This window comes from Nipponia nippon, unplaced genomic scaffold (assembly GCF_047370975.1).
Source record: "Nipponia nippon isolate SJK-2023a ecotype South Korea unplaced genomic scaffold, ASM4737097v1 scaffold_5, whole genome shotgun sequence".
Lineage (NCBI taxonomy): Eukaryota > Metazoa > Chordata > Aves > Pelecaniformes > Threskiornithidae > Nipponia > Nipponia nippon.
In genome coordinates, this window is record NW_028262369.1 from 39284873 (window position 1) to 39297099 (window position 12227).

At 36.8% G+C, this 12227-nt stretch overlaps 1 protein-coding gene across 1 annotated transcript in view; it reads left to right on the plus strand.

Moving 5' to 3' along the window:
• The window catches only part of BTBD8 (BTB domain containing 8), a 41351-nt gene extending 34764 nt beyond the window's left edge, over positions 1-6587 (plus strand). Inside the window, exon 18 of the mRNA XM_087732212.1 lies at positions 1236-6587. Within this exon, the coding sequence (XP_087588338.1) occupies positions 1236-1705 (470 nt within the window). The 3' untranslated portion in view covers positions 1706-6587. The remainder of the gene's footprint in view (positions 1-1235) is intronic.
• Positions 6588-12227: the final 5640 nt, after the last annotated feature.

Below are 12227 nucleotides of genomic sequence, written 5' to 3' on the forward strand. Positions count from 1 at the left end.
TTAAATTTAATATTTTTAAGTATTTCACTTGGGTAGAGAATGCTTGTCTGTTTGAAATATCCGTCAATACCCTGCTGTTCAATGAGAAACTTGACTACAAGAAAAGAGATTTTATGTAATGCTAAAAGAAAGATTGGATGCAGTTGCCTGTACTTCGGTTACTTTTGATCCAATCTAACATTGACAGCATCACCTTTTGATGGAAACGTAGTATTTGTTTTGTCTGCTTGACAACATATAGTATGTCTGAATGGGATGTGCAATAACTACAGTAATAACCTTAACTAAAGCGCACTGAACTGTTTACCTGAACAGCTATATGCATTATTGTTGTAATTTATTTATTTATATATTATACGCAAATTTGGATCCTTCTCCCACTGAATATAACTGAATATTTGCCATATACATCAGTGGGAGCAGGTTTGAACTCTGATTTAGAGCTTATGAGATGTCTAAAATTCTAAATTTTACCAGTAAAAGCTTATTTCCTAAAAGAGAGATTATACTTAGAACTAATGCTTATATACAGAAAAGTTCTAACTTGTTTCACGTAGCTAGATGAATACTTGTCTAGTTTTGTGTTTTGTCTTCTTTATACCAATAATTCAGTCTGTTTATCCCATCAAAAATATACAATAGTGTTGATTACAACTATTGTGTATTCAAGAGTAATGAAATGCTGATGATGATCTGTGTTCAGCCAGACCACAGAACAAGAAGACATTAAAAGCTGTACTATTTTTTTTAAGTTTGCTTGCCCTTGCCTGCAGCTGCCCTTGCATGTGCAGTGTAGAAATAAGCCTGTGGATAAACAATTTTGGTTTTAATTCTCTTCTAAGCTGACATAGCTTAAGTCACCATTCAGTAATCATTCTCTATTAATTCCCTCCATGCACCTCCTGGTCTAAATTTAATTTATGTAGTAAACGAGAACTTTCATGTGCATTAAGTGTATATTTACATTGTCATTTTCTGTATCAGAAACTTAATTATGGAGGTTACTGTTAATTACCAGTGGTGATTGCTGCTTTAACTTAATTTATAAATCATACTTTGTTTTTTATATAGGAAATAAATGCCTCAAATTTTGTCAATTTTGTATAACCCTCCATCCCCCCTTTTTTTAACCTGGTTGGATTGTCCTTCCCGAATGAGTTAAATTTTGCTCTCACAGCCCTGAGGGGAGGATCATCTGCAATTTTTACATTGTACAGTATTGTGAATTATTTCAGGAGACATAGATGATTATGACACAATGGCACAAACCTGCATGTATGAGCATCGGCCTCCAAAAACCCTTTCTCCAATATATGAGATGGATGTTGGAGAAGCAATTGAGCAGAGGATGGATTCAGAAACAGCAGTTCTAGATGTGGATTTTGAAGATCAGCAGTTTGCAGAACAGGACTGGACTCTTCTCAGGCAATTGTTATCTGAGCAGGACTCAAATATAGGTTTCAAAAACTCTGTTCCTGAAGACCTTAACTTAGCACAATGTCTTATCAATCAGACACTGTTTCTGGCACGAGATGGTTCGAATCCTCAGGGTACATCACAAGTTGACACATTCAGTAGGTGGACTGAACTAATGTCTCCACTTGATGATTCTTCAGCAAGCATTACAGTGGCAAGCTTTTCATCTGAAGACTGTTCGTCCCCTCAAGGGGAATGGACAATTCTGGAACTGGAAACCCATCATTAAGGTGATCAAATGTTTGCAACTGAACTCCAACCCATTCCCCAAATCTATTTTTGATGAGTTGTTTCCATACGATAACGAAATACTGCATCAGTCAAGAACGAGCAATTCTTGATACTGAGGCAATCTTTCTGATATAATGAGGTAAATATGTTAATTTATAATCTAGATTTAATCACAAGTACAATAATTTTTCAAGACTTAAATGTATGTCTTTTCTAAAAATGAACTTTGAGCATGTATTTTCTAGAACTGTTAGAAAAATTAGATGACATGAAGGAAAAATCTTGGTTTCCACCCTCCCTTTTATCTTCCTTTCTGACATTTAATATTCTCATTGAGCAAGAATTTAAAGATGACTGCACAATTAGTAGAGCTATTCCCCTCCTTTTTTCCCGCCTCTCTATATGGTGACTTCATTTTACAACAATAAAGATTCAGAATGGTTGTGTCGAAAGGTGATGCGTGCCAACGCTGCTTTAAATGACGGAAACACATGTTCAAAGAAAACATTTCAATATGAATCTGCCTTGGGCCTTATTAATATGAGCAGCTTGTTTCATCTGTTTCTTCCAGATTTGATTTTTGTATTTTTGGTTTGTTTTGTTTAGAAGTTTCCAATAAATTTTTTAAATTGTCTTTCCTTTAAATGTAAGACTTCAGAGGGTCTGTGCTATAGGAAGAGCACTGTTTCCTTCTTGGAAATGCACATATTTAAGTAAGTATTTTTAATGGCATAGTGCTTGAATTCAGAGGAGTTGGTAGAATGCTGGTCCGGTTCTAAAAAACAGTATGGCTGATATCGCCAAAAGTATATCTCAGTGTGAAGTCATGGTCAGTGTTACATCAGAAGTCTGATGTTGACTAGAAATACCTTCAGGCTTCAATGCATTACACTTGCACCCTTCTGACACTGCCTGAGGCATAGCAAGATTATCTCAGGAATTTGGTTTTGTTTGTTCTCATAGGTGCTACATTTTTGGAGGGGTAACAGGATTCTTGCATCTTCATTAATACCTCTAGTGTAGCTTTTACATTGAGACTAAATGTCAACATAACCATTCTTCTCACTAAGAGTGAGACAGATATACTTCTCAGTACTGCTCATTCTGCCGGTTTTGGCTATTAATTTGGGTGTGGATAGGACTGTTCATTGTCTTTTCTGATTTGATGGGGGAGAAAGGGAGTGAGAAACTATTTGTAATTCTTACCAAGTCAGAACTCCTCCTGAAACATACAGGGTTTTTTCCCTGCTAAGGTTAGGCCCTCCAAGATATCTGCATTATGGAAATAGTAGGGCTTGTCTTTCACACAGCTTAAAATCTAAACAGGAAGTATTCTGCCTCCTCTTAGTCATTAACAGAAGTGCCTTCAGAAGCAGGTGCCATATGGCAGTAAAAGGCTACTAAGATGTTTTTCCTGTTAAAACAATTTAAGATAAGTGCACAGCTTAAGCTAGCTGTAACCACTGATAATATAGTCAGTTTTGCAAGCTTTTGCACAATTCCAGCAGTGCACCTTAATTTTCTTTAGAAACTTCATTCCTTTTTGTTCAGTCAGAAACACAGTTGTGTGGAAATATGAAGTTGCCCCAGCATATGCCTAAAGAAGTTACGACTTGTCTTATCTTTGGACTTGACATAATAAAGAGCTTTGAGGCAAAATAGTTTATCTAGAAAGCCACTTTGTTGAACTTATGATACAGAAGTAAAAGTGATGTTTTATTTTCCCCAGATTAAATGGAGGAAGGATTTTATATCATTCTTTAATATCAAGCCAGGAAAAAAAAGGAAAGCCTTCTTTTCTCTTTATGTCAATGAAGAAGGAGGACTTGAACCTTATGGAAGGAAGCTTTTTTAGCTTTTAGCAGCATAAATAGTCTGAGATATTATTATTCAAAATATTTGAAATGTAATATGCTGTATTTACCCCAGTCTTCATATTGGGTGAGTTAGAAGAACCTTTAGAAGTGCAAATCATCAAGAAAATCTGTTTTTCACCTTCAAGTTTACAAGGTATATTGACAGTGGATAATCTTTTGCATAAATGAAAGAACTACAGTATTAGCTGTAGTAAAAGATGAAACTCTAGAGGAGCTCTTACAGAAGGCCAAGGAATGATGTTTTCCTCAATTTCTGTGTGAAAGACTAAAGTAAAAGTTGTTTAAAATAAAGTTTAATTAGGAAAAGTGACAGAAAGTGAAAGAAGGGTCCCTTTTGTCTATTTTTTTGCTTTACTCGTATTTTTAACTTCCTACTGAATTGAAAAAGTAACATTGAAAAGCGGCACACAAAGCTCCATGTTTGTCACAGGAAGTAAAATCACAGAGAGGGGTTTTTTTAATTGTTTTTTTTTTTCTTTGCATTTACTTTTCCAGTTGTATGAAAATTAAATTAGTTTCCCTTTTCAAGTCCCCAGTGATGTTGTTGCAATTCTTTTAATAGTTTTGCAGTAGACCAGTGATTAGGATTTGGTGTATTGTTCAGTTGGTACATACGCAGCCATAGAATTCAGCTTCCCACAGCCAAATAGTCTCTGTAGAAGTAACAGGAATAGAAAGCAGTATTGTTTTTAAATCGTGTTACCAGAGTGCCTGCGATGCTTAATCAGACCAGCATCCCACTGGCTAGACATTGTACAAACAGAACAAAACCAAGGACTTCCCACAGAGTGGTTATAATCCAAGTTAAGACAAAAGGAAAAAAAACAGCTGGAAAGGTAAAATGAGAGTGTCAATATTTGTCTAGCTGATTAGCAATGGTTTTAGCCCACCATCAGTTTAAATATTGTCATTTTTTTCTTCTGTATGCAGTATGAGAAGGGGAAATCGGAAGGTGAGATTTGGAGGCTGGATAATGAGGGAGCTGTAAGGATCTATATTCCTGACCGGCCCTGTGTGTCATCCAAACTCGGTTCCTGTTTGACCTTGTTCAGTAGTCCCTCTTCCTTCAGGAGGATGTTCAAGCTTTAAGCAGATGTGGGTGGCTATCTGTTTAATGGTATCAGTCACTTGAGTTCTCTGGAGTCCTGCTCATGACTCCTGATAGTGATTTTGCCACTGTATTGGCCTCTTCTTCAAAACATGAGAGCATGGACAAAGGTTTGTTTGAAAACTTCCTATACAAACCATCAAAGCTAGTGTCATGGGCTCCAAGCAAACAGTGATTAAGAGGTCCTGAATGACCTCTAAAGTAAAGATAACGGATGTACATCTGATGAAACAGTGAAAGGGCATCAGTGAAGAAACTAAAGAAAGAGATGGCATACTCAAAATAATGTTTAAGTATTTACCTTTGCAGGAATATTTTGAATGAGCAAGAGCAATGAAATTACTTTGTCAAAGCCTGAGAAGACAATGTTGCAGTCAACAGGTGATACTGACAGCTTACATGACATTGTTATGTGAATGGGTAAAGATGACTGTATCCTACAAGTAGTAACAAGAAATTTAAAGGAGAGAACTAGGAAATTAGAGTTTAAGATAATGACCCTGGTTTTGCCTACCTTGAATGACATGTCATGAAATTGAAAAATAAGGAAGGGTGTTTTACATGTATGCATGTATTAAGTTTAAAACAGGCTAGACCTCCAAAAGGTAATGTCAATAGGCATAATTACTTTTTTGATTGGAAAATTAGAGTCTAGTCTGGACTGGAGAAGCAGCTCCACAGGTTTTTCACATATAGATGCTAGCTAAAATAGCATCTGTGGAATAAATCACCAACAGACACATTGCGGAGGGAAAAGAGAAGGAAATTGAGCCCCAAACACTTGGACCAGTACAGGAAACTGAGGAAAGTGGAGGTTCTTCCAAATGATCTGCTCAAAAAAAACAATTAGGGAAGCAAAAGAAATAAACAAAGATGGTGACAGGAGTCAAATGAGGATGACAGGATATAAAGGAAAAAGCACTGCTGGCTTCATTGAAGATGGCCCACGAGACAGATGAGTACAAAATAGCAGTTTTAAGGGTAGTTAAGAACATGTTCTTATGGACTGTGATCAAAATGAGATATTGGCTTCCTCAGAATGAAAGGCAGGTAGATGCCAGTTTGGTAGAAAGTGACAGAATTGCAGGAAGGAAACTGAGCTAAACCATTAAGAGAGAGGCAACAGTTAGAAAAACACATCAGTTAATATATTTTGGGTTGTTTTTTAAATGCATGACATTATACCATATTTATATAGTGTAGCAAAAGAAATGAGGAGACTAAGACCTAAAGTGAAGATCAGGAGAGATAAGCATGCATGAAATGAGATCAGCAGGCAGTCTGGCTGCTACCACAAGTGATCAGATAAGAGCATAAGAAAAGACTAACATCTGCTTTTGTGGTCTAAAGGTCTCAAGTCCAACCTGCTGCTAAAAGCAGGGGTAACTTCGAAGTTCGATCAGGTTGTTAGGGCCATATCAAGGTCCCTAGCATGTAAAATGGCAATAAAGTCAGCAGACAGGAACATGGTGCTCACAGGAAATAGTTATTTGAGATAAAAAAATATTCTCATTATAATAAAACTACTGTGAGTATTGTTGGAAAAGATTAGTAATGAAGTACAAGAAATATGGCTTGCTTGCAATATTTTTAAGTTCTGGATGATATGTGACAGAACTGTATACATTTAATAATCTTATTCCATGCTTTACTTTTTAAGGTTGTAAATTATTTCAAAATTACACTGAATTTTTGAGTTTGCAAATTTTATTATTATTTTGGAGGAACTAGTGGGCAAGAGAATTTTCCGTGTTTCTCACACAAAAACCGTCCATAGGATCTGTTCCCCTAGCATTGTCTATCTTGGTTTCTTTCAGGGAATATGTTAAAAAAAAAAAAAAAATGCTCCTGTTCTAGGCACAGATTGCAGGAGACTGTTTTAAAACTTTGAATATATATTATTGCCATCTGGAAAATCATTAGTAGCATGCTCAATCTACTTTGCTCCAGAAAATCTAAACCTTTGCATGAAGGAATTAGGAACTGCTATTATGTTGTTCATCTGTTGCTCAGAACCAAGACATTTAAGAAGTCATTATTTTGCTTCCACTAACGTCAAAGGAAAAACTCCTCTTGACCTCAGCTGAAGCAGGTTCAGGGCTTATCTATATAAAATGCATGTACTAGAAATGCTATTTTTCCAATATATCTATTTCATAGTTTTCTAGTTTTGCTCTACTAATAACATTGTACAATTGTAGATATGACAAATTGCAGCTAGAAGGACTTCAATTTAGGAGTCATAATTGTATGCATTCTGTTAATATTTCACGACTGGGGTAATTTAACATTTTTACATTGATAGATGACATTCTTGCCAGGACTACATAGGAAATGAGGACAAAAGATATAATGAGAAGTAGCAGCTTTGTTACAACAGATGATTCCATGGAAATGGGCTTTCAGATTTTAAATCCAATATAATTAGAAGCTTTCATCTCTTGCAGAAAATCCATATTGGTTTTCAGCTCTCTATCTTGAACACAAGATATATATGCTATTTTTGAAAATAAGCTTTAATGTGTTCTGTTTTGGAAAAACTACAACTCAAATCTATTCTTTGGCTAATTTAAAACCAAGCTTCCTATTGACAGCTACTACGTGTGTTTAAGGAAACTAAACCTGTAACAGAGGAAAGTGATTTATATAAAAAGTGGATATCAATTGGGGAAAAATACTGGGTTTGATAGTTGGGGTTTTTTTGTTGTGGTTTTTTTTTCTTTTTTTTTTTACCTTTGGTAACTAATAACTGAAGAAGCTATACAGTGCATGCATGCACACACACCTGTTTATTTCTTGCATTTGACCTTCCTTTTATACTTTGCTTTGCAGTCTATACTGTATAGTCAATTAGATCACAGTTCTGCAAACATGGGAGCGAATCTACTTAAACATTTGTGGATTGGCTTTCAGGTTAACATTCACTTTTCAGAAAGGGTAATGGAACTGGCACCGGGGGCAGGCACTGTGCATCCTTGTGGTTTTATATGGTACTCAACTTAATGAGGTTCTAATCCTGATGAACCATCTGGATGCAGTTAAAGTATGAAATAATTAATAATGGAATTCCATTAAGTTGCTTCCTTGTTCTCCTTGATTTATTGCTGAAGTTCCCAGCTCAGAAGACTGGTCCATTAGAGAAATCAAAGTCCTAAGAAATCTAACTTTTTGCATTTTGTGCAACCAAAGATATTTCACTATTGCACAGTAAAATATGAATACTGATCAGATCTTCAATAACTGAAGCCTCAATATTTGGGGGGGTTGACTATAACTCAGTAACTAGATATATTTAACCAGGACATTGATGGTCAAAATAGGTATTGTATGCTAACAGAAGATGACTGTTAACTGGATTAGAGAGTGCATTTCTGGTGAACCTGAACAGAGGCTCATATGTACAAATTCGGGGACTGAGCCCAATTACCCAGGTAGTCCATGAGGTTTTATATTTATGCACGCAAGTAAAAGTGACTCTGACTTTTTCTCAGCTCCCACTGAAATTGGTGTGAGTGGTATCAGATCCACATTTATAAAAATCAGGATATTTTTAAGTGTCTGAACAGAAAGACTGGTAACCCCAGTAAAAATTTTGGCTCATGTAATTTACTTTCTAACAGTTTTGAGACTGATCTCGCCAAATGACTTAAATCTACGGCATCCTCACTTATGCAATCCTTATTTAGTCATTTGTGTGATTTTCTTACACTTGTGTTTAATGAAATCTTTTAAGTTCTTCACTTCTTTTTTTTTATGACCCTCTTTTGAGTGTGGCATGGCATCCTGCCTCTCAATAGAATTATATTAATGTGCTTAAGATAGGACAAACCATATGTACATGCCAGATCCAGTGTAGATAGTGTAAAAACTTTTTGTTACCTTCATAGAATGAGGTAATTTTCATGTCCATGAACATGAGACCCACCTATAAGTCAAGCTTCCCAGCTGTAACAAAATGTTCTCCTGTTATCTTTGTGGTAGAGAAGGAAATTTCAATTTCTATTTTCTGGATTATCGTGTTCTAGTAACTAAGATTAATTCTATATCTGTATAATGGGATGCATTTGGAGAAAAGTTTGAGTCACTACCTGTAGTCCATGGCTTTACGGTCCTAGAATATTTCGACCTCTCAGTCTTTGGGAAGGTGAGGGGGGTGTTAAGCTCTCAAACGGAATGCTTGCATGTTTTCCACCCGCTTGCTTTTTAAACCTAGATAATTAGCTGGGGCCTAAGTAACCATATTTCCAAATGACTCCTTGTGAACATGGTCTTCTGTTTCCAGAATCTCTGTACGGTTGCATAGTCCCACAAGCTTTCTTCCCCATGCTACATACTAAAGATTCTTAGTTGATTTCTGTATGACAGAAAATAATAAATCTTATGTGTAACTTAAATGCTGAGTCATTGTACTTCATTGACCTTGTGGACTGCTGCCATCAATTTTTATTTGTGCTCTGTAAATTGAAAAAAAAGTGTTCCTTTCCTCTTCTATCATCTGTTTAGTGGACCTTCTTTTTCTCCTCTAAAAGGAAAAAACTACTTTTTCTTGGATCATGTCATTGGAGAACAAGACAGGTGATGTGTGTGAAGGCGAACAATCAGTTCTCATATAAAAATCTATAGAGAAGGGAGATACCTATGCAACTGCCCTACAAAATCAAAAAATTACACTGATTTAGAACATACAGGATATGGCCCAGGAGAGTGTAGAGAAACACTAATTTAGTGAAAGATTTTGCCTTGTCATAAATTAGTTATTCATCCAAATGCTTAAACCATTATCTTCATCATATGGGAGTTCTAATCCCAAGATCCTTCTATTCCTGCCTAAATGAGGTTCTCTGCTCTGCTCCCAGGAGTTATTTGATACACTGTCAGACACAGCCCTATTCTTTCTCTCTCTTGCAGCTTCAGCTGTATGTGAAATGCACCATGTAGGTATGTGGAAGAGGAATGCTTCTGAGATTTAAAGCTAAGACTAGCAAAATGTCAGAAACTGTCACAACAGAGATAACTGTAAGTAGTAAAATAAATTTAGCTCATAGTATCAGGTAGCACAGGATCCCTCAAAGTCACTTTTTGGAAGGGAAACTACTGGGGAGAAGAATGCTCTGAAGCATATGCAATCCAGAAAAACCTATTTTCTTCAAGTCCAAGCTCTATGTAATTAGCTTTCTGACATAAGGCTCATAAAAAGAGAAAGCCAAGTCATGCAGTGAGATTTGCACTCAAACGGCATTGCAAAACAAAATACTACCAGAATTGTCCCTTGAGCAGTTCCTAGCCCAGGGGCTCAGCACGTCCCACTGCGTAAGACTTGGACCAGATGAGTGTTAGGCTGGGGTAGCTCTTACACAGGAGGCAGTGGGGTCCGTTCCCCTCACAACTTTCTAACTCAGAAGGATTCTTATTTTCCTTTCAAACGTGAGCTATTGTCAAATGTAATGACAGGCAGAAATATATTCAGTTAAGTTTCCAGTATAACTTTTTGCCAACTGAAATTAAGATACACAGAATTTATGCAAGTTAAAATGTAACAACTGGAATCAAAATACTGACAGGAAGATGCTTCTGCTAAGGTTTTGGGTTTTCTCATTGTCCCACACTTATCCATCATTGTACTTTGATGTCTCTCAAGTGGGTATTTTGAGTTGGGGGGTGGGAGGTGTCCAACTTCAAGTACGATAAATGGCTATAGGGGAAAAAGGCATCTGCTGGTATGCCAGGAGCCTAAATCCTAAAACTTTTTTTTTAAAATGTAATAATTTATCCTTTTATGTACCTTACATTTCTAACAGTATTACACTGAAGGAAACAAAAATCTACTCACTTGTTAAACATATTTACATTGTGAATCGTCTTTTTATTCTGTTCTATTCTATTCTATTCCCTCCTGTTTTTTCTCCATCTGAATTATTGCAATTCAATTAATGCATGTACATATTAGACATATTCCAAAATACGAATTCAGATACACTATAGTGTTATAAATCAAGCATAACCACCACAACAAACCAGTTCCTACTCTTTACCGCTGGGATTTCTCTAGTACTGAAACACAAATTCATTCATAGTGTGCATGACTTCAGACTTCATGTTGGCAGATGTCAGCGGGATCATCAGTCCTCATCACAAAACTGCCTTATTATTTTATAATTGTATTTTAAAATAATTCCTGATGTTCTTAACTCCCTGATTTTTGTATGCAGTCAGAGCACATGGCTCCACTGTGTTACAAGGAAACAGCTTTACAGTTTGTTGGTCCTGGCACAGCTCTCCAGAGCACTGTAGCCAGAATACCTCATACATTTGTTATTTTCCTTTAATTTGCTGACTTTCACATTTGTACTCCACAGAAATTTAAAAATTCAGTATTAGAAATATTTGACTCACTATCAAAAGTAGCATGACATGTCCATACCCTTGCAGTGAGGGGCAACTGTAACTCGGGTGCATCTGACCAAGAGAAGCAGGAAATCAGATGTGAATCCATTTCTTATTTGTCTGAAACAAAAGCAAGAGTCATCTTTAAATCACTATGTCTAATTATTTCTAAGCAAGCCAGACAATTTGCTATTTAAGTGTATAATTTTTAATATATAAGTGAGGTCACTTTCTTCTATTTTGAAATGCTCTAAAAAGAGTTTAAAAAGGAAAAGCTTTTACTGCCATCTCAGCTTTTCAGTAAAAATACCAGTTTCAGTAGATAGGCATGAAGTCTAGATTCATATACTGGGTAAAGAGCAGAGCTGGAAATCAATGTTCTTTTTCAGTACTTTTAATGACTCTACACTCCAGCTCTTCTTTATCATATAAAAGAAGTACTGTTTCCTCTTACAGGATAAAAAAAGAAGCTCCAACATTCTCAGTACTTTTCTTTCACTGAAAGTGGTGCTGTTTCTTGCTTTCACATTTTTGTACTGTATAACTTCTATATTTAGTATATCATAGAAAATAATTTGGAATATTCTTCCCCAGAAACAGCTGCAGAATTAGCTGTCCATTAAAAACACTCCCTCAAGATTTTTTCCTATGCAAAAGTAGACTTATTACCATTATTGTTTATTACACCCACTTGTTCTGCCTGGTGTCCTTCCAGTCCTTTTTATCATCTAAAAATGTCACACAATCGATACTTGCATGGCAGCAGTCTCTCAGGCCAACACCAACTTTCTGGAAGACTTTTATGGGGACACTGACAAGATGATGGGGCTTTCAGCAGCATCCCAGGAGAAGCCAGTCCTCGTATGCTGCAGGGCAACACGGAGCAGCAGACAGGAGTCGAGAGGGATGGAGGAAAGGCAGCTGGCTTCCGTGCTTCCTCTCTTCCCACCAAGGCCCGAGTTATTTTCTTAGCAGTACGTTAAGTGCACTGCATTTGGCTGGTGGGAGCTTTTGTGTGCCATCTCTTAATTCCTCAGACCTGTGAGGCAAGGGTGGTTTCAGCTGCCGCACGTCGCTGGTGAGGAGCACCCGCCGTTCCTCCTTAGGGCCGCGGGAAGGAGACGGGGGCACCCGGAGAGGCCCGGCCACCG